Source organism: Oncorhynchus mykiss, chromosome 7, assembly GCF_057628025.1.
Source record: "Oncorhynchus mykiss isolate SJ-2025 chromosome 7, ASM5762802v1, whole genome shotgun sequence".
NCBI lineage: Eukaryota > Metazoa > Chordata > Actinopteri > Salmoniformes > Salmonidae > Oncorhynchus > Oncorhynchus mykiss.
In genome coordinates, this window is record NC_143028.1 from 72,878,853 (window position 1) to 72,902,735 (window position 23,883).

Sequence of the window (23,883 nt, forward strand, 5' to 3'; positions counted from 1 at the left end):
AAACAATCAATTTGTTCCCTTCTGCTGGTATTTTAGTTATATCCCCAAATTACTGCCTTGTCTCATGTTCTGTGTTTTCAGGTTTGTGTTGGAGTTAAAGGATTTTCTTTATATTTCAATTCATATTAAATTAATATTACATTATTTTTTATTCTAGGACACACCATGAAAGTGTGAAATGTACCCAAAATGGAGTGCAAATATGTATTTTAGGGTCACACAAAAGTGTGACGGAAACATTGATAGCGCAGAAAAAAATATATACTTGGCTTTAATAATTGAGTCAAGCCACAAGATGGGAGCAGAGGTTTAACTTTGCCTTCAGAATCTGCTTAGTGTAGAGTAGACAGACCTCTGGAATTCTACTCTACAGATGGCTAGAGTCAACTAATTTAGGATATGCGTTTACGCAGGTAGACCAATTCTGATCTTTTTTTTTCACTGATTGGTCTTTTGACCAATCATATCAGCTCTTTGGCCAACGATTGTGCAAATGTCACCTATGACCTCTAGAAAAAGTCACATTGGGGAAATTCTGTTTCCCATTCAAGTAAATAAATTAGATAGTCTTTGCCCTTGTCATTTCTATATTGTAAATGTTTTGTAAATTATTCCGTTTTTTTTTTACAGATACTGTATGTTCATACGCATCTTAATGTATTCCTTAAAGATGGATCAAATAAAATAGAGCGACCATGCATTTATTCACCTAAGTCATTACTTTGTCACAGTAAAGGCTAGCCTTATAAGCCTTCAGTCGTTCGTTGAACGAAACTTGGAACGCATCAATGCAACTTTCTTGATGTTGTAGCCGGCAATTCTCGGTATTTCGCTGCAAGCTATCCTTTGCAATAAAGAGTTTTGGTTATCCTCTGGCACTAGGCTTTGGAGTTGCGACTATTTCAGGATACAAATTTGAATCTCTGTAATTTCGTAGAGCGATTTACGCGCAATTAGGGTTAAGTGTATTGCTCATGAGCACATCGACAGATTTCTCACCTAGTCGGCGAGGGTTTTCCAACCAGCGACCTTTCTGTATTGTGTTAATAATTAGGCCTACCCTACACAAGTTTACGATAGGCTAAAATACGTTTAACGTTTATATGAAGGCCTAAGGAATCCACAAAACACATTGGAAAATAAAATGTAACTGTAGTTAATTGAAATGGAAAGAAACTAAAATAAATAAGCCTATTGGCTATTCAGAAGCTCCTCTGATGGTTTAAATGCGTTTATTCTATGAAGATGCACTTCCATACGAGTCGTTTAGGCTACCCTCGAATGTGTAGAGATATGTAGGAACATCGAACAACCTTAGAGTAGGCCTATCACAGGAATGTGCATAGGGTTTCACTCAGGTGCATTACCATGCAGGGCGCATGCGCATTCCAAGAGAACCAGGTGAATTCAGCAATATAGACTTGCGAATTCTCTCTTTCATAGCCTTTCCACTGGAATTATACCGCGATCCTCACAGATGTCTTTACTCGAGAGGCTCGAATCAGACTGGCGGGTAAGCAAATGCTTGTTTAGCTTTTTATTTAAAATGATTATGACTATTACTTGTTTATCTTTTGACCTAATAAGTCAGCACGTTACATTAAATGATAGGATACAGGTTTTTAGGACCTTGTGGTCGTTTGTACTAGGCTACTGCGCGTTCATTGATAGCGGCTTTACTATTGCTAAATATACAATTTCAATTAATTATTATTATTAAACCAATAATTATGATAATAGACCCTATAACGTTGATTTATTGAAATACTCGGGTGCTCACGACTTCGGAGAAGAAGAAGAGAAGAAGAAGAAGAAGAAGAAGAGATAGTCATAGGCCTACATTTGCCATACACCTTGGTCATTACATATCGTGTATGATTTAAAAAATATATAACCGACGTCAACTCAGATTTATAGTTCATATTGGCAACTGGTTTTCTGGTAAACCAGTTGCCAATATTCGTTTCAAGAACATTATGTCTCACAATACTCAGTTGCCTATAGCCTAGACCAAATGTGCACCTTTAAAAAAAATATATATATATATGGGCTACACTAATAAACTAGTAGCCTAAATAATATTAGACTATTAATATAAACTCTGTTACCTTGATGTTGCATGTCCATAAAAAATGGTAATTTGTCTCTGAATATAGTCAAACATAGACTATATATTCTACATGAGTTTAGCTTCTTCAGTGTGACATAATTTTTGCATAATTCACCTACGTGTTTGTTCTATTTCGAAAGAGGATTTCATATTTACGCTAAACCACATGGCCCACGTGAAGCCTAACACTTGTAACTAATTGCCTTTATGGATAACAATTTAGGCCTACTTTAAAATGGGGTTTTCTGTCAAGAGTTCTTGTTTAAACGAATTGGCATTGCCATGATTGTCATTGACATGATAAAAATCCCTGTTCAAAACACAACGGATAGGCAATTCTTGCGTGTCTAACCTCATTTACTCTCTGCCACCGCGATGTAAACATCCCTTAATTAGTGAGCATTCATTTCTGGTTCATATCTTAACACGCTCAGAAGAAGCACACGCAGCTTAAAGCCACTGCGTCGTTCATGGGTGAGCTGATCTTCCCCAATCGTTATTGTTTCCCAGGCGTCGAATCATTATTACGCATTCCCAAAACCTTAATGATAAAGACACTTGTATTGTTTTTCCATGCATATTAACAATTATCAGACAGAAAATTATTCAAACCCTTAGCTTAACTAACTGCTGTATCTATAGGTTAAATCATATTTCACAATGATATTGGAAACAACAAAAAGAAAAACACAAATATGGTCTTTAAAATAGGCTATAACTCCCTTTTTGCGTGAAGTTATGCATATCCAAACATCAAGGACACCTTTATTTTGGACATTGCAATGCTCCACCTAAAATGTTAATGAAGCTCTAAGGGGGAGATTTTCGTTGAGATGCCTGGTGCTTAGTGGTTTGAAGAAGAACTATGCTTTTAAGCCTTGGGGCTTTAAGGTTTTGAAGGTACCAAACGTCAAGGTAAAGCCCCAGCTATTCCTTTTTAAGTACGTATAAGTAGTCTAGCTGTCAATTATTTAAAATGTTTAGGATGGAAATCGGAATATTTTACATGAGCGCGTTGACTCTTGCTTTATTAAAACTGGAATCGTAGATCCAATTCTGACCCATTGATTCTTGAAGAATATAACCTATAAATGCATCGCGAGTTTAGTTCAACTGTCAGAACCCCAAATATATGCTTTTTTCTCCAGTGTTTGTTAACAACGTAAATGTAAACAAACACGGTATAGCCTCAAAACATGGTTAAAACTATCATTATTATATTGGCTATTGTTTTGCAAATTTCTATTGAAGATCTTTTAGTTAACTTAACATGGCTAAAAAAATATCAATTTTCTCGATTACATTCATAGGCTATTGTTATCACTTACAGTATTTTTTAAATCAAGGTTTCTAACTATGATATTATTATAGGCTATGCATTATTCTGCATTCAGTTATTCGGCCACAATTACCAATAATAGCATAATAATAATAACAAATTATTATCGAAAGTATATGCCTATAATGTTTTTGTCAAGAGAGCAACTGCAGACGGACAGCAATATGATTGGCTCCTTATTCCAATATTAACCAATCAGCAAACTTTGTCTTCGGCCATATTCAAGATGACATCACGACAAAGGCACGCCCCCTAAAAATATCTAACCTATGTAAATATAGTACACATACTTTCAAGCGGATTCAGTAAGGAGCAAAGGTTTGAACATCATCACTTTGTCCGTCAGAGGGAGTCGAGTTTCATATATTCAGCGCCTCGTCCCATAGTCACTGCGTAACTGCTTACCGCTTACTACTGGAAGGGATCTTGCTTGAAAAACTGTTTTTACTCATAGTTGCTGTTAAGATTTATGTTGATAGCCGCCCGAATCACGCTCCAACGTCAGTGCGCTTCAAGGAACCGCAGCCCCACTCGAGTTGAATAAGTCTATTCGTGATTTCTAGGAAGTGGGCTACAGTCTTACTTTGTTTCCCACCTGGATTAACTCGTAGACGACCACCAATTTACCTGGTCAGCCTTCTTGGTTTAAGCTTTTGTCTGTCAGAAACTATGCTGTGGAAACTAGCAGATAACGTGAAGTACGAGGATGACTGTGAGGTGAGTTTTAGCTACACAAACCGCACGGCATTACGTTTCAACAAGTTTAGAAAATATGGAAGAACATTATTTCATAATAAAATATTGTGGCCCTCATGCGCCCCATCGCTTTATCGCGTCTTTAATGGGTAGACTTTTTGTTTATAGATATTTGTCGCGCGGCAATCCCTTTTAGATACAGTACTTGATAAAAGTTTGACGGAATGAAAAGTATTTTCATGGGAAATGGTTATAACTAGGAAGCATATTTTGAAAAAGAAAGATCAGTGGTTAGCTTATGCTATTTTTCATCGTCGAGTGTTTTCTTCTTCTTTGAATGGTAGCCTAAATATGTTTCTTAACGGAACATTAGAAGTTGTATATAGGCTATTCCAGATGGGCTACTCTTTCCGCAGTATCTCGACCAGTGCATTGGCTACTGACGACACGCGGTTTGATTTCAATAAATAACATTTTATTTTGTGTTAAATAAAGTATATTTTGTGTTACTTGAGTTGGATTTAGGTGATAGTATAAAGCTTTTTGATTTACTTAGGCAGGCCTATTGTTCTGAGCTGAGTCAGGTTAATTACAATTACTAATTACAATAATTACAATTACCAATTACCAAAGTATTGTTGTTATTATTGTTATTATTATTAATAATAATATAGGCCACAAGGGTAGTAAAATAGTCCCCTCCAGACTGTCTTTTGAGAGGTGATGTGGTAACAGCAATATCACAACAGTCCACATAGATTGCATGCTATCAGAAATAAGAAAATTATTTGAGCTATTTTTCTGTGCAACAAAATATACATTTTTACTTTGAATTGTGAAACCATGTCTTCCTTTTCAAGGTTGTTCTAAGCAGCCTTCTTCTGATAATTGTGTACTGAAATAACATTATATATATATATATATATATATATATATATATATATATATATATATATATATATAGATTCATTTCGGCCTCTAAATATTATGCATGAATGTGTAAAACATTTTACCATATGTTTTCCTAATCGATGGTGAAAAATAAATATTGACGTCTGCATCAGGCTTAGCTGTCAACACAGTTGTCTTTCCAATAAATTCTGTCGAGGACTGTTGATTCACTACGGATTTGTCTAATTGACAAGGGGCACAATATATTATAATTTATCCCTATATCATTATCAACCTAAACTAAGGTCTCTCTTCTGTTCCCAGGAAAGGCACGACGGGAGTAGCAATGGGAACCCCCGCTTACCTCACCTCCCCGCAGTGAGCCAGCACATTTACAGCCCGTCGCCGTCCCTCTCCCACTCCGCCAACTCAGACTTCCAACCCCCGTACTTCCCACCTCCATACCAGCCTATATCATACCCCCAGTCCAGTGACCCCTACTCGCACCTCGGCGACCCTTTCAACATTAACTCCATACACCAGTCGTCCTCTAACCAACAGCAGTCATGGCCGGGGCGACATGGTCAAGAAGGACTGGGACCTCATTCGCGAAGCGGACTCGCGAGCCAGATTCTGGGCCTGGACGGCGGCTCGTCCGGCTTGAGAAGAGAAGGCTTCCGTCGGCCAGAGCTGTTACCGCCTCACGCCCATAGCATTGAGTCAACCATCATTGGTGATAACATAGGACTGCATGAAATGGGCCATGGCCTGGATGATGTTCAAGTGAGTGATTTGATTGTGATTTTGTTGTCTGGGTGAAATTGAATGAGGCATGCTGTCTAAAACAATGGTCAGGCTAAAACTAAATAGACTTGCAAAGGAAAGGCATGGTTGTATTGTCATGAATGGAATGTAAATGTCATATTTCATAGTTAACGCCCTTAATTATTATTCTAAGAATAAGTATTACATTTTTCTTTTTTACTTATTTTTCAGCATGTAGATGACCACAGTATTATAATGGCAGATCAGACAGTCATCAAAAAAGGTGGGTTATTTTACTTTCCAAATATGTAGCCTACAATATATTGACATATGAGAAATGCTTTCACAATTTCAATACAATATTCCCTTACTGGTTTGTGAGTTACACATGCTTGATGTATAAGGGCACAGTGCCAGAAATTGGTGTGCAACAGGTAACAAGAATGCAATAGAGAAACATTGAGAGCTGTTTACATTTACTCCATAGCTGAGATTGCTTGTTACTAAGTACATACTGTACCTGGAAAATTCTACTTCTACAAATATTTAGCAATTATTTGTACAGTTACATGTCTTTGCATTTGATGATAGAAAATCTGAATAGGAAAGGCTGGTAGTTGTACTTGTTGGTACATACATTGATAATCCCAGTAGTCATGAGGTTCACTTAGCTAAGCCTAGTTTGGTCCTCTGTGGATTCCTGTGCTGAGGTTGTTTGAATAGAACATCAGAAAAATAACCTTTTCAAAATGGCAGCCTATGGCTGACAAGATGGGACTGAGGACATTGTGCAACCGTTGAAATACTGCATTGAGAGAGAGAGGGAGAGGGAGCGCTTTGGAAAGTCTTTAGAGGTCTAAGCTGGTGCATTCGACTCCTTTTGAATTCCAGTTGAAAGCAGTCCAATGGGTCGCTGCTCTTCTTGAGACTCGCTGGCTGACTTTCTGCAGAACCAGCTTTAGCTGGGGTGTGGCATCGTACTTGCATGCAAAGGACAATTCAGTCATTTGTTGGGACATGAAATATTTTGAATGAGGAGGATTCAGTGTTATCTAGTAGGCCCTACCCTCAACAGTCTTTCATTCAGTCATTTTGTGCGTTAATTTGAAATTCTGCACCACCTTTGTAACCGAATGAATGTATAGATTAATGAATTGTAGATGTTGAATTCATGGTTATCATATTAGTAGTAAATTGATAATAGATGTTAGTGAGATTTGTTAAAACAACATCACTGTGAACATACAGGTTCAGGAACTGTGATGGTAGATAACATTATTGTGATGTGGTGCTTGACAAGAGTTTGTGTGAATTTCCTTTGCAACATTGGCAAGGACGGTAAAGAATAGTTAATATATTTTCTGTAATAAAGCCTACATGTACAAAAATTAGTACAAAAATCTGCCGCATTTTTGATGGCCATTTTTTTAGGCAGTTGAAAGCTTGAATAAAATATTAAATCCAGCTACAGTATAAGCATTTGTGTTAAAGCTACCTAAATGGTATCAATGCTTCGTTTTGCATATTTTTCTCAATGGCAGCCATTTTGGATTGTATTAAATTGGTGGACATTTTTGATGATTAGTTTTAAATCAATTCGACAATCCGAGAAAAAAAAATACAATATTAAGGAGGTAGCAAGTTGTACAGCACGATAAAGGACATATAGTCTTCGGTACAGTGTGTGCTGGCTCACTTTATTGATCTTCCACTCAAGGTCAGACTGTGGGTAGCCTACATTCTTGTAAACGGCGGCAGCAATACTTCACTCTTAGGCTTGTACCCTATAGATGAGCTCTAAATTGTCATTTTCTCCCCCTTTGTGATTCTTGTCTCAGTACTAGGACTACGAGGGGGCAGAAACCTTGATCGCTTACAGAGGACTTATTATGAGGGGGGCATTCTTGCGGGTGAGGATGAAGGTATATGTAGTGTACTTGTATGTTTGTCTGGGTGTGACTTGTGTTGTTTGACCCTTGAAGTTTTGATCTAAAATGGCCACCCAGTTTGCCAGTTTGGGCCCTGTTGCCGTACAACAGAAGTTTTTAGGTTAGGTTCTTATTATCCACTCGATTAGAAGCTACAGACCATTGAACGTTTGATCCAAAATGGACCTCCAATTTGGGCCATGTTTCTGTAAAACAAGTCTTTATTTTAGTCACTCAATTAGAAGTAGCGACAGGGTTGGTCTACGGCCAGGCAGGGAAAAGGGACTCTCTGTGAAGTAGCATGGAACAGTTGTGTATACGTGTGGATGTCATGTCAGTGGGTGGTAGGAATGAGGGGACTTTTAGCTGTGAAACCTCAGGAATGACTGTTGGTGAAAAACACACCAATTCATCATAGTTATTTAGTGAATGGCCACTTATGGTGTACATCTTGGCTTCCGCAAAGGAAACAGGTTTGTTGTTTACATGTAATAATTCTGAGTTATATAGATTTTTTTTTACAAATCATTATGATGATGTTACATTTCACAGTTTATTATAAGAGAAATCATGTTAAAGTTGGAATCCAAGCTGCACTGTGGGGCGACAACAGACAGTGGAGAGGGATTTTTACAACTGTCGGCAAATGCAGCCAGTCTTGATGAATCAAATCCTTTTAAAAAACGAAACATTTTCTAGGAATTTCTCAAAGAAACAGTCTCTTCACCCATAACATGTTTACAATGTAGCACAGCCTCCATAAAGTCCAATAATGTTGTCTAATGTCTGTCTATCCTCTCTGCAAACCATCATTTCCAATGGGACAGTAAAGATACTCTACATTAACCTTGATACTCCAACTTTTCCTAGTACTTTTCCTCTCATTATAATTCATCTTAACATTATTAACATTATTAACATTATTAACCAACACTCATACTAACCTCTCCTCTCTCTCTCCACCCCTTCCCCAGGCCCCTTGTCCCTCCCCAAGGGCAACTCATTGGGCCTGCCCTTCCAGAAGGAGTCCCTGTTAGGCATGGTGTCCAACCCCACCGAGGTGTTCTGCTCAGTGCCTGGACGTCTCTCGCTTCTCAGCTCCACCTCCAAGTACAAGGTGACTGTGGCAGAGGTGCAGCGGCGCCTGTCTCCTCCCGAATGCCTCAACGCCTCTTTGCTAGGGGGAGTCCTACGTAGGTCAGTATCCACACAATATGAATTCATTATGAGATGGTTACAAGACATTTTAAGGGTGTGAAACTTGCTTATGACAGGTCTTGCAAAGCAATATAACATCAATCATAATGTGCTATACCTGGTAAAGTGTTACCCCAAAGGTTTAATAAACAAATGCATTATAACTGCATCATAATGTATTAGAATGACAGGTGTTACTGTTTTTTCATTGGATGCAATTGTGAACAATGGCCAACATCTAGTCTGTTAAAATATGGTTGACAGCAGCTCAAAGGATCACTAATTTTGTTCCAGCTGATTTGGTATATTTAGGAAATCATGGAGAGATGTCCATACATAACATAACATGCATGTCTCTGAGAGATGTCCATACATAACATAACATGCATGTCTCTGAGAGATGTTCATACATAACATAACATGCATGTCTCTGAGAGATGTCCATACATAACATAACATGCATGTCTCTGAGAGATGTCCATACATAACATAACATGCATGTCTCTGAGAGATGTCCATACATAACATAACATGCATGTCTCTGAGAGATGTTCATACATAACATAACATGCATGTCTCTGAGAGATGTTCATACATAACATAACATGCATGTCTCTGAGAGATGTTCATACATAACATAACATGCATGTCTCTGAGAGATGTTCATACATAACATAACATGCATGTCTCTGAGAGATGTTCATACATAACATAACATGCATGTCTCTGAGAGATGTCCATACATAACATAACATGCATGTCTCTGAGAGATGTCCATACATAACATAACATGCATGTCTCTGAGAGATGTTCATACAAAACATAACATGCATGTCTCCGAGAGATGTCCATACAAAACATAACATGCATGTCTCCGAGAGATGTCCATACATAACATAACATGCATGTCTCCGAGAGATGTCCATACAAAACATAACATGCATGTCTCCGAGAGATGTCCATACAACACATAACATGCATGTCTCTGAGAGATGTCCATACATAACATAACATGCATGTCTCTGAGAGATGTTCATACATAACATAACATGCATGTCTCTGAGAGATGTTCATACATAACATAACATGCATGTCTCTGAGAGATGTCCATACATAACATAACATGCATGTCTCTGAGAGATGTTCATACATAACATAACATGCATGTCTCTGAGAGATGTTCATACATAACATAACATGCATGTCTCTGAGAGATGTTCATACAACACATAACATAATATGCATGTCTCTGAGAGATGTCCATACATAACATAACATGCATGTCTCTGAGAGATGTCCATACATAACATAACATGCATGTCTCTGAGAGATGTCCATACAACACATAACATGCATGTCTCTGAGAGATGTCCATACAACATGTAACATGCATGTCTCTGAGAGATGTCCATACAACACATAACATGCATGTCTCCGAGAGATGTCCATACAACACATAACATGCATGTCTCCGAGAGATGTCCATACAAAACATAACATGCATGTCTCCGAGAGATGTCCATACAACACATAACATGCATGTCTCTGAGAGATGTCCATACAAAACATAACATGCATGTCTCTGAGAGATGTCCATACAACACATAACATGCATGTCTCTGAGAGATGTCCATACAACACATAACATGCATGTCTCTGAGAGATGTCCATACAACACATAACATGCATGTCTCTGAGAGATGTCCATACATAACATAACATGCATGTCTCTGAGAGATGTCCATACATAACATAACATGCATGTCTCTGAGAGATGTCCATACATAACATAACATGCATGTCTCTGAGAGATGTCCATACAAAACATAACATGCATGTCTCTGAGAGATGTCCATACAAAACATAACATGCATGTCTCCGAGAGATGTCCATACATAACATAACATGCATGTCTCTGAGAGATGTCCATACATAACATAACATGCATGTCTCTGAGAGATGTCCATACATAACATAACATGCATGTCTCTGAGAGATGTCCATACAAAACATAACATGCATGTCTCTGAGAGATGTCCATACAAAACATAACATGCATGTCTCCGAGAGATGTCCATACAAAACATAACATGCATGTCTCTGAGAGATGTCCATACAAAACATAACATGCATGTCTCTGAGAGATGTCCATACAAAACATAACATGCATGTCTCCGAGAGATGTCCATACATAACATAACATGCATGTCTCTGAGAGATGTCCATACATAACATAACATGCATGTCTCTGAGAGATGTCCATACATAACATAACATGCATGTCTCTGAGAGATGTCCATACAAAACATAACATGCATGTCTCTGAGAGATGTCCATACAAAACATAACATGCATGTCTCCGAGAGATGTCCATACAAAACATAACATGCATGTCTCTGAGAGATGTCCATACAAAACATAACATGCATGTCTCTGAGAGATGTCCATACAAAACATAACATGCATGTCTCCGAGAGATGTCCATACAAAACATAACATGCATGTCTCTGAGAGATGTCCATACAACACATAACATGCATGTCTCTGAGAGATGTCCATACAAAACATAACATGCATGTCTCTGAGAGATGTCCATACAACACATAACATGCATGTCTCTGAGAGATGTCCATACAACACATAACATACATGTCTCTGAGAGATGTCCATACAAAACATAACATGCATGTCTCCGAGAGATGTCCATACAACACATAACATGCATGTCTCCGAGAGATGTCCATACAACACATAACATAACATGCATGTCTCCGAGAGATGTCCCTGTGGCAGCAGGGTAGCCTAGTGGTTAGAGCGTTGGACTAGTAACTTAAAGGTTGCAAGTTCGAATCCCCGAGCTGACAATCTGTTGTTCTGCCCCTGAACAGGCAGTTAACCCACTGTTCCTAGGCTATCATTGAAAATAAGAATTTGTTCTTAACTGACTTGCCTAGTTAAATGAAGGTAGAAAATACAAACAACAAGTTGGATAATGCAGCTGCTAGTGAGCTACAGATGTATAGTGCAATCGAAAAGTATTCAGACCCCTTGACTTTTTCCCCATTTTGTTATGGATAAAAAATAAATACAACTCATCAATCTACACACAATACCCCATAATGACAAAGCAAAACAAGGTTTTTAGAATATATATATATTTTTAAATAGTGAGCTACTTCAGATGTGTTGACTCAGGGGTGTGCATGCTAGATTAAATGACATATATATGTATTTTCAATACATTTGCTAACATTTCTAAAAGCATTGTTTTCACTCTGTCATTAAAGGGCATTTAAAAAATATATATTTTTGTCCATTTTGAATTCAGGCTGTAACACAACAAATGTGGACGAAGTTAAGGGGTATGAATACTTTGTGAAGGCACAGTGCTTCAGGGTGCTGCTGGATACTAAACATGATGAAAGCTTGGTATCATTCGCAGGTCTGTAGTGAGAAGAAAAGTTCCGACCTGGTTCATAGACAGACAGTAGGTCAGTAAAGCAACATTGACGGATACGTAAAAAAGGTGGTTCTCTAAAAGCAGCCGTTCCTCTTTAGTAATTGTGTGGTTGAAAGCATCTTGACTACCTTTCTGTATACTCTGCAATTCCTGGTACTTCGCTTTGGGGAAAGGTTACATCAGAGTAGTTAGCACCAGTATATGAGAGAGCGAGAGAGACAGAGTGTGTGTTCAGGGGGGTTGCAGGGCTATTTTAATTGCTGATGAGTAGTTGACCTTGTGCCCCATATGTCAGCAGGCAGTCTGTTGAGGGACTATGGGATTCTGACCAGGGCCCCTGCCTGTTTCTGCTGGGAAGGCATGTTTCTCACTTCCCATGTGCCCCTGCCAGTGCCACAGACGTTAAACGCCTCTCTCTCTCTCACACACACACACACACACACACACACACACACACACACACACACACACACACACACACACACACACACACACACACACTGAGACACTGTTAAGTAGGTCATGAAGCGATAGGATAAAGTGGGGGCTGTGGAGAGAGGGAGGCAGTCACACACATGCCTCCCCAAAGACGCTGTCTCTCTCACCCACCAAAGACGGAGCGAAGCCTGCCAATCAGTCATGCGGAAAACTGAATCGTGTGTGTGTGTGATTTCCCTGCTATGTGCTGAAGGCGGGAAAAACATAATTTGTGTCAGTGTTTTATTTTTTTTTAGGTCAGGAAGGGTATCGGAGGCTCTTTTTCATTTGATTTATTTGTTTTCAAAAGTGTATGATGAGGCCTCCTTCAGGGATGGGCCTTTCACTCCTATGCTCTCTCAAAGTGACAGGAAGCCTGGAGTTAGGGTGACAGGAAGTCTGGAGTTAGGGTGACAGGAAGTCTGGAGTTAGGGTGACAGGAAGTCTGGAGTTAGGGTTACAGGAAGTCTGGAGTTAGGGTGACAGGAAGTCTGGAGTTAGGGTGACAGGAAGTCTGGAGTTAGGGTGACAGGAAGTCTGGAGTTGCTGTCTCTGCTCTTTATAGAAAAACCATTCCATCACAAATAGCCTATAGAATGGAACATGCTAAATTCTAAAGTTAGAGCAGATTTGTCAAACAAATTTTTCCCCGGGGGCCACATTCGGTCTTCAAAGATGCCCGGAGGGCCGCACTAAAAAGGTTCCCTGATAGTCTAGATTTCATATTAGTGATTATTTGGCAAGCTGGACACAGTCAATAAACTGTATGAATGTAGGTCCATTATAATTTCTACACAGTTTCTATTTGGTTTCAGTCATTTTAAAGTATATTAAGTTTCCCCCCCAAAAAAGATAATATACATAATATATACATATACATATACCCGAGTTTGAGTTTGAGTGTATGAGTTGACATACACCTGAGCCAAATACATTTGACACAATTCCTGACATTTAATCAGAGTAAAAATTCCCTGTCTTAGGCCAGTTAGGATCACCACTTTATTGTAAGAATGTAAAATGTCAGAATAATAGTAGAGAGAATTATTTATTTCAGCTTTTATTTCTTTCATCACATTCCCAGTGGGTCAGAAGTTTACATACACTAAATTAGTATTTGGTAGCATTGCCTTTAAATTGTTTAACTTGGGTCAAACGTTTCGGGTAGCCTTCCACAAGCTTCCCACAATAAGTTGGGTGAATTTTGGCCCATTCCTCCTGACAGAGCTGGTGTAACTGAATCATGTTTGTAGGTCTCCTTGCTCGCACACGCTTTTATTTTTCTATAGGATTGAGGTCAGGGCTTTGTGATGGCCACTCCAATACCTTGAAATTGTTGTCCTTAAACCATTTTGCCACAACGTTGGAAGTATGCTTGGGGTCAGTGTCCATTTGGAGGACCCATTTGCGAACAAGCTTTAACTTCCTGAATGATGTCTTGAGATGTTGCTTCAATATATCCACATAATATTACTCCTCATGATGTCATCTATTTTGTGAAGTGCACCAGTCCCTCCTGCAGCAAAGCACCTCCACAACATGATGCTGCCACCCTCGGGCTTCACGGTTTGGATGGTGTTCTTCGGCTTGCAAGCCTCCCCCCTTTTCCTCCAAACACAATGATGGTCATTATGGCCAAACAGTTTTATTGATGTTTCATCAGACCAGAGGACATTTCTCCAAAAAGTATGATAGTTGTCCCCATGTGCAGTTGCAAACCGTAGTCTGGCTTTTTTATGGCGGTTTTGGAGCAGTGGCTTCTTCCTTGCTGAGTGGACTTTAGGGTTATGCGAATATAGGATTATTTTTACTGTGGATATAGATACTTTTGTACCGGTTTCCTCCAGCATCTTCACAAGGTCCTTTGCTGTTGTTCTGGGATTGATTTGCACTTTTCGCACCAAAGTACGCTCATCTCTAGGAGACAGAACGCGTCTCCTTCCTGAGCGGTATGATGGCTGCGTGGTCCCATGGTGTTTATACTTGCATACTATTGTTTGTACAGATGAACATGGTACCTTCAGGCGTTTGGAAATTGCTCCCAAGGATGAACCAGACTTGTGGAGGTCTACAATTTTTTTCCTGGGGTCTTGTCTGATTTCTTTTGATTTTCCAATGATGTTAAGCAAAGAGGCACTGAGTTTGAAGGTAGGCCTTGAAATTCCTTCCACAGGTCCTCCTCCAATTGACTCAAATTATGTCAATTAGCCTATCAGAAGCTTCTAAAGCCATGACATCATTTTATGGAATTTCCCAAGCTGTTTAAAGGCACAGTCAACTTAGTTTATGTAAACTTCTGACCCACTGGAATTGTGATACAGTGAATTATAAGTGAAGTTATCTGTCTGTAAAAAATTGTTGGAAAAATGACTTGTGTCATGCACAAATTACATGTCCTAACCGACTTGCCAAAACTATAATTTGTTAACAAGAGATTTGGGGAGTGGTTAAAAAACGAGTTTTATTGACTCCAACCTAAGTGTATGTAAACTTCTGACTTTAACTGTATATACACTACCGTTCAAAAGTTTAGGGTCACTAGGAAATGTCCTTGTTTTTGAAAGAAAAGCACTTTTCTGTCCAGTAAAATAACATCAAATTGATCAGAAATACAGTGTAGACATTGATAATGTTGTAAATGACTATTGTAGCTGGAAACAGTAGATTTCTTTATGGAATATCTACATAGGCGTAAAGAGGCCCATTATCATCAACCATCACACCTGTGTTCCAATGGCACGTTGTGTTAGCTAATCCAAGTTTCTAATTTTAAAAGGCTAATTGATCATTAGAAAACACTTTTGTGATTATATTAGCACAGCTGAAAACTGTTGTGCTAATTAAAGAAGTAAACTGGCCTTCTTTAGACTAGTTGAGTATCTGGAGCATCAGCATTTGTGAGTTCGATTACAGTTTGATTTATTCTGAAACTGGTCAGTCTATTATTGTTCAGAGAAATGAAGGCTATTCCATGCAAGAAATTGCCAAGAAAATGAAGATCTCGTACAACACTGTGTGCTACTCCCTTCACACAACAGGGCATACTGGCTCTAACCAGAATAGAAAGAGGAGCGGGAGGCCCCGGTGCACAACTGAGCAAGAGGACAAGTACATTAGAGTGTCTAGTTTGAGAAACAGACACCTCACAAGTCCTTAACTGGCAGCTTCATTAAATAGTACCCGCAAAACACCAGTCTCAACTTCAACAGTGAAGCGGTGACATCGGGAAGCTGGCCTTCTAGGCAGAGTTGCATAGAAAAGCCAGTTTGAGTATGTAATCGAACCCATAAATGCTGATGCTCCAGATACTCAGCTAGTCTAAAGAAGAACAGTTTTATTGCTTCTTTAATCAGTACAGCCATTTTCAGCTGTGCTAACATAATTGCAAAAGGGTTTTCTAATGATCAATTAGCCTTTTAAAATTATAAACTTGGATTAGCTAACTCAACGTGCCATTGGAACACAGGAGTGATGTTTTGTTTGCTTTTCTTTTAAAAACAAGGACATTTCAGAGAGAGAGAGAGAGAGAGAGAGAGAGAGAGAGAGAGAGAGAGAGAGAGAGAGAGAGAGAGAGAGAGAGAGAGAGAGAGAGAGAGAGAGAGAGAGAGAGAGAGAGAGAGAGAGAGAGAGAGAGAGAGAGAGAGAGAGAGAGAGAGAGAGAGAGACAGAGAGACAGAGAGACAGAGAGACAGAGAGACAGAGAGACAGAGAGACAGAGAGACAGAGAGACAGAGAGAGAGAGAAAAAAAAAGAAAGCTTACATATTGTCAATTAATGATGACGCTATTTTTCCTACAGAGCCAAGTCTAAAAATGGTGGCCGGTCATTGAGAGAGAAGCTGGACAAGATTGGGCTCAACCTGCCCGCTGGAAGGAGAAAGGCTGCTAACGTCACCCTGTTAACTGCACTGGTAGAAGGTACGCCGCTCAATTTCCTCTTCAAACTTAAACTGTGGCAAAATGTGCCCTAGAGTGGTCTTAATATATAACACCATAGAAATACAATGCATAGAACTCATCTCCATCTTTACTCTTTGAACAAGCTGGCTTGTCCAAAAATGGTCTGTCAATTGAATTGATTATTGCACATATTATGCACGGAGAGATGTGATCAGCAATATCTGATTAAGTTGTCTGAGATGGTGATCAGACACCGTTGCTTACACCCATGATGTTTCTACCATCTATCTATTCATTATACAGCATTTCTATGATAAACAGAAAAGTTGAGATCCCTAAGCATTATTACTATAATGCTGGCTGTATATAGTATATAGTAACCGTGGCTAGTACTTTTCTTGTAATTTATTCCTTTTTGGTCAAAATGGCTGTGACCAATCTGTTTGAGTTCTTGCTGGCATTCCTCTGTCTTTGAATATCAAGGCAGCGTTGACGTTATCCACACTGACTGTCTTGGTGATATTTTGAGGTTATCAAGAAGCTGGCAAGACCGAAGAGCACAAGAATAGCCCTGAAACTTTATCGAGTCCAGGCCTGTCTATTACGGCTGTGACACTATCTAATACAACACACATGACCAAAGAAATGTGTAGCTTGTAATCTTCCTGTCTTACAGATCACACAAACTCTTCAAAGATGTAAAGGGAACATGTGAAATCACCACACAGTACACATCTCCAGAGCTGTAGCCAGGGTGTGAGTTTTAATGTGTGTGAGTGTGTGTTGGTATGGGTGGGGTTTTCTATACAATTTAATAACTCTAAAATGCTATTTGGAGAATGGCAAAAAAACTAAAATGACCCAAGCCATTATCACATTGGGTACTGCAGCTTCATTCACCTCAGTCGATCTACAAACACATAGTCTATTAGCTATACAATTAGCCGATACACATTCATTCACATTAACTCAGCTCAATTAAAAAATATAACAGATATAGATGTTATCAGAAAAAAATATTGTATTAACAATAGGTAAACAAATGCTTTACAGAGTGGGAAAAAATGTTGCCGTTTTACAGCTAATTTCCTGCAATTCTACACATTTTGTCATGACTTATGCCATGTTAATATGATACAATACATGGCCAAAAGTATGTGGATACGTGCTTGTCAAACATCTCATTCCAAAATCATGCTATAACAGCCTCCCCTCTTCTGGGAAGGCTTTCCACTAGATGTTGGAACATTGCTGAGGGGACATGTTTCCATTCAGCCACAAGAACATTAGTGAGTTCGGGCACTGATGTTGGGTGATTAGGCCTGGCTCTCAGTCGGTGTTCCAATTTATCCCAAAGGTGTTCTATGGGGTTGAGGTCAGGGCTCTATGCAGGCCATGTCAAGTTCTTCCACACCGATCTCGACAAACCATTTCTGTATGGACCTCGCTTTATACGGGGGCATTGTCATGTTGAAACAGGAAAGGGCCTTCCCCAAACTGTTGCCACAAAGTTGGAAGCACAGAATTGTCTAGCATTTCATTGTCTGCTGTTGCTTTAAGATTTCCCTTCACTGGAACTAAGGGGCCTAGCTCGAACCATGAAAAACAGCCCCAGACCACTATTCCTCCACCACCAAACTTGACAGTTGGCACTATGTATTGGTGCCCTCCACTGCTCCAGAGTCCAATGGCGGTGAGCTTTATACCACTCCAGCCGATGCTTGACATTGCGCATTTTGATCTTATGTTTGTGTGCGGCTGCTCGGCCATGGAAACCCATTTCATGAAGCTCCTGACAATCAGTTCTTGTGCTGACGTTGCTTCCAGAGGCATTTTGTATCTCGGTATTGTGTTGCAACTGAGGACAGACGATTTTTACACGCTACGTGCATCAGCACTCGACTGTCCCGTTCTGTTAGCTTGTGTGGCCTACCACTTTGCGGCCGAGCCGTTGTTGCTCCTAGACGTTTCCGCTTCACAATTAAAGCACTTCCAGTTGACCGGGGAAGTTCTAGCAGGGCAGACATTTTACGAACTGACTTGTTGGAAAGGTGGTGGTGCCACGTTCAAAGTCACTGAGCTCTTTAGTACAGGCCATTCTACTGCCAATGTTTGTCTATGGAGATTGCATGGCAAAATTCTATACACTTGTCAGCAATGGGTGTGGCTGAAACAGCTGAATTCACTAATTTGAAGGGGTGTCCACATACTTTTGGCAGTGTAGTGTATCTAAGCTAGAGTGAATAACGAAATCAATGGGGGCCCCTTCGAAGTCAGGGCCCCTGGGTAATTTCAGCCATGATTACTACAAGTTAGCTGGCTAGACTAACTAGACTAATTTACCAATCTAAAATGTTTTAACTGACATGGGCTAATTGACTGACTCTCAGTGAGTGAATTTAACAAGAGGAAAGCTCCTGATAGACAATCAAGTTTGGAAATTGCACCTTGTGAATTCTACTACTATAACACTCAACAGTATTATTAAAAAATAATAATAATACATACTGTGGTCCTGACCGCCAGTGTACTCATACAGTTGAAGTCGGAAGTTTAGCCAAATACATTTAAACTCAGTTTTTCACAATTCCTGACATTTAATCATAGTAAAAATGCCCTGTCTTGGATCAGTTAGGATAACCACTTTATTTTAAGAATGTGAAATGTCAGAATAGTATTAGAGAGAATTATTTATTTCAGATTTTATTTCTTTCATCACATTCCCAGTGGGTCAAAAGTTTGAATACACTCAATTAGTATTTGGTAGCATTGCCTTTAAATTGTTTAACTTGCTTCCCACAATAAGTTGGGTGAATTTTGGTCCATTCCTCCTGACAGAGCTGGTGTAACTGAGTCAGGTTTGTAGGCCTCCTTGCTCGCACACGCTTTTTCAGTTCTGTCCACACATTTTCTATAGGATTGCAGTCAGGGCTTTGTGGCCACTCCAATACCTTGACTTTGTTGTCCTTAAGCCATTTTGCAACTTTGGAAGTATGCTTGGGGTCATTGTCCATTTGGAAGACCCATTTGCGACCAAGCTTTAACTTCCTAACTGATGTCTTGAGATGTTGCTTCAATATATCCACATAATTTTCCTGCTTCATGATGCCATCTATCATGTGAAGTGCACCAGTCCCTCCTGCCGCAATGCACCCCCACAACATGATGCTGCAACCCCTGTGCTTCACGGTTGGGATGGTGTTCTTCTTTTTCCTCCAACCATAAAGATGGTCATTAAGGCCAAACAGTTCTATTTCTATTTCTTTTGATTTTCCCATGATGCCAAGCAAAGAGGCACTGAGTTTGAAGGTAGTCCTTGAAATTCCTTCCGCAGGTCCTCCTCCAATTGACTCAAATTATGTCAATTAGCCTATCAGAAGCTTCTAAAGCCATGACATCATTTTATGGAATTTTACAAGCTGTGTAAAGGCACAGTCAACTTAGTGTATGTAAACTTCTGACCCAATGGAATTGTGATACAGTGAATTATAAGTGAAATATTCTGTCTGTAAACAATTGTTGGAAAAATTACTTGTGTCATGCACACAGTAGATGTCCTAACTGACTTGCCAAAACTATAGTTTGTTAACACAACATTTGTGGAGTGGTTGAAAAACTAGTTTTAATGACTCCAACTTAAGTGTATGTAAACTTCCAACTTCAACTGTACGTAGCAACGGCCCTGCCCATCTCCTCTCATGAAGTATTTCATGAAGATGTCTCTTGTCTAGATTCGTTCGTTGTTTTGAGGCAGAATAGTCACCTCCGTTTATTTATGAATCCCATCTTTGACGCCCTCATCAGTCATACCTCGGCTAGACAATGTCTAAACAATGACGCATAGCTGTGTGCCCAATATTAATTTAATCACGTCTAACCTCTCATAGCCACGTGTGATTTCATTTTTTCCCTCTTATCCCTAATCCCTATACATGGGTGCAGGAGAATGACTCGGGGCCGGTGTTATTGAGAGACCTTCAAAGTCTGAATCAAGGCTGGTTATCACGTGTTCCACTTGCCAGGAGGGCCAACTGACCTTAAAGCCTAGCGTTTCTGAATTGCTACATTCCCCATGTGATGTGCGTGTTTATCAATAAGTGACTCTGTTTGGTGCTACAGGCCGTCCGGGTGCAGTTAGCCACATCAGCCCATTAAAGACCATGCAGGAAGTCCTCCCTGAAGATGGGATACATTCACCCTCAGTGGCTTGTCTTCCCCCGAGCTAAGAGACTGAGCACGACTGATTATTGTTCCTTGCACTGTTCCACTATCTACATATAGTGCCCCTGTGGGCTGTGGTATGTCAGCAAGACCACATTTGCATTTCGGTCTCCTAGATAAGTTTTGGTGTCTTATTTTGCATCTGTTTGTGTAGTTTTCAAACGGTGTCTTTGTCTTTATAGGAGAAGCCGTTCACTTAGCAAGGGATTTTGGCTACTCGTGTGAGACAGAGTTCCCGGCAAAGGCCATCGCTGAATACCTTGGTCGACCACACGTGGAACGTAATGAGGTCAACTCCCGCAAGAACATGCTCCTTGCTGCTAAGTGAGTTTCTCTCTGTCATTCTGTCTCTCTCTATCTGTCTCTCTTCTCCAAATTAAGGGATATAATTTTCATAAAAGCCCTGCAGGGTTTTGAAGGTATGTGAAGTTTTGACTCGGTTTTCAAAGTTTTAAAAAAAAAAATTCTGTAGTTTTCAATCTGCTCTTGACTTATAAAACATCTTGATAACTATGCTACTTTTGAGACCTCCCAATTTCATAGTGTCAACATGAAACCGTGTACTTCTCTGATTGGATCATTGTCAACTATATATAAATCCAGTAGTCCATGTCTGGGTCATGTACATTTCGCTATCAACATTTTTGTCATCTTTTTTTCACCAGGCAAATCTGTAAAGAGTTCACCGATCTGCTGACTCAGGACCGTTCGCCTCTGGGGAACACGCGGCCGGCGCCCATCCTGGATCAGGGCATCCAGGGCTGCCTGACCCACTTCAGCCTCATCACTCACGGCTTCGGCTCGCCAGCCATCTGCGCCGCCATGACCTCCCTCCAGAACTACCTGAATGAGGCCCTCAAACAGGTGGACAAAATGTACCTGAGCTCGGGCAGCGACACGCAGGGCTCCTCCGACAATGGTAGCAAAGCCTCTGACAAAATGGAGAAGCACAGGAAATGAGGAAATACTATTCTGTTGGACTGTACAGCCCCCCCTTTCCCCTTTGGACTTCTTTGACATCGATATTTAGAAGCGAAAATGATCTGTATGATTCCAATTCTAGATTTATTTGTGTATCCGCCCAGTTGAAAATGAACATTTTACCCCATTATGGCCAATGTTTACAAGTTTAGTTTCTCAAATAACACTGACTTTTGCCCGGCTACCACCTTTGGGCTGCTTTCAATGCGAGATCGACCTACCTTGGTGCCTACTGTAGTAGTGGGTGCTTAAATTGTGCACAGCCAAAGGGTCTGGACTTAGTTGACATGGGGTAAGGAACAGAAAGCAGACTTTGTTGTTTCCCTAGAGGACATCATTTCAAGATGGGTTGCTGTGGCTGTGAATTCTTTTCAGCTTTTTTCCCCTCTTCTGTCTGGAGGCAAAGCCTCTGATTTCCTGTGTCTCTTCCGCGGTGCTCAGTTCCCATTGGACTTACCAAAGGACACTTTTTTTCTACGGAAGAGAAGAAAATCCACTTCATTCGTTTTTTATTCATTGCTTGAATTTTCAAAATGACTTCAATGGGTACAGTGTTATTGTGTTTTTTTCATGGGAGTTTTTTTAGTAGGTCTGGAAAAAAGCCTGTTTGTGTGTTTGTCTGTTTTCCCCAGAAACCTTAAAGGCGATTTGCAATAGCAGCCATTCAGTGTTGGATCAGGGATGGTTACTCAGTGTTTGATACCAGATGGTTACTTGTGGGCTGTGACAAAAGGCAATGGGCTCTTTGCTACTTTGAACCATGTCTTTAAGTACTCATACTGCCCATTGGTTCCTTTAGTATTTGTAAACTTTGCAATGTAAAAGGAATCAGTCCTGGACCAGATTAGATATCCCTAACCTTCAGTACAAAAACTATTCAATATTGATGTTAAATGTATCCAACCCTAATAAGACATTGTCATCTGAACTGTATCTCTTTCAGCCAGTACACCAGAAAGAGTGTATGTGTTTCATTGTTTGTGTGTGTCTATGTATGCAAAATGTTTATATTTCTTTCGAGAAGTGTTTTTTTTTTTTGTCCGTTACCTTTACCCTGAATGTAAATACTTTCTAATTGATGTTGTAATTTAATGGGATATGTAAATAATGGAATCATTCTGGTGTATGGCTTCACTTTTTACAATGTGTTAAACTTTTCTAAATGGGTTAGTTTTTATAATGTAGAGGTTAGGCAGTGGGTATGATATGCTTTTTGAATATGTGTAAAACTGTTTTAAAGTCCTAGGAAAAGTAATAAAAAGACAACCCTGTTATAAGGACTTTGTTGATTTTCTCCTCTCCTCTCTCTGGGCGAGAGCCTTGCATAGAGCCTTGCATAGAGCCTTGCATAGAGCCTTGCATAGAGCCTTGCATAGAGCCTTGCATAGAGCCTTGCATAGAGCCTTGCATAGAGCCTTGCATAGAGCCTTGCATAGAGCCTTGCATAGAGCCTTGCATAGAGCCTTGCATAGACATTAATGAGCTATCAGAGGACTTCTGTCCCTCTCGCCATTTCTCTCTTTCTCGCAACCACACACACACACTCATGCACACACACACGCATACACACACACACACACACACACACACAAAGTACAACAGACCCTGTTTTTCAGCTTTCTGTTTCATAAATGATGGACAAGTCATGTGTGTGAAGATTTTCCTATTAATAAACAGTAAGAGTCCCACAAATAATGGGAACATTGGGCATCATTATATGTAGTAATTTAGCTACACAAATAAGGAATGTGGATTGGTGCATGAAAATGGTAGAAGAAGGACTCATTTGAGGGTCATGCACTCAGGTCCGAGCCAAACATTGCTAGTTTATGTTTTCACTTAGTTAACCATTTGGTGCACAGCACACATACCCGTTTGTCCCCCTAAAACTGTGGTTAATTTTGTGAACTTTATTTTTT

At 39.8% G+C, this 23,883-nt stretch overlaps 1 protein-coding gene and 1 long non-coding RNA gene across 11 annotated transcripts in view; one reads left to right on the top strand and one right to left on the bottom strand.

Moving 5' to 3' along the window:
* The window catches only part of LOC149982671 (uncharacterized), a 216,866-nt gene that overhangs the window by 33,034 nt on the left and 159,949 nt on the right, over positions 1–23,883 (bottom strand). The window lies entirely within an intron of this gene.
* On the top strand, positions 977–23,241 carry tfap2c (transcription factor AP-2 gamma (activating enhancer binding protein 2 gamma)). 10 transcript variants are annotated; one of them, XM_036984149.2, is made up of 8 exons: positions 1,407–1,513; positions 5,361–5,819; positions 6,033–6,084; positions 7,640–7,723; positions 8,704–8,926; positions 16,662–16,780; positions 21,166–21,307; positions 21,649–23,241. In XM_036984149.2, exons 1-8 carry the CDS (start codon positions 1,478–1,480, stop codon positions 21,941–21,943), a joined length of 1,410 nt encoding a protein of 469 aa, XP_036840044.2. In that variant the 5' UTR covers positions 1,407–1,477; the 3' UTR covers positions 21,944–23,241. The 10 variants fall into 10 exon arrangements, 9 of the variants coding, with proteins under 9 accessions (XP_036840045.2, XP_036840044.2, XP_090098068.1 ...); XM_090241942.1 differs by having other exon boundaries at positions 7,640–7,711; XM_021610671.3 differs by lacking the exon at positions 1,407–1,513 and adding an exon at positions 3,729–4,166.

Coding starts and splice junctions, on each gene's coding strand:
- tfap2c (XM_021610671.3), top strand. CDS start 4,119: ATGCTGTGGAAACTAGCAGATAACGTGAAGTACGAGGATGACTGTGAG. Junction 7,724..8,703: donor TCTTGCGGGTGAGGATGAAG/GTATATGTAGTG, acceptor CCCCTTCCCCAG/GCCCCTTGTCCCTCCCCAAG. Junction 21,308..21,648: donor AACATGCTCCTTGCTGCTAA/GTGAGTTTCTCT, acceptor TTTTTTCACCAG/GCAAATCTGTAAAGAGTTCA.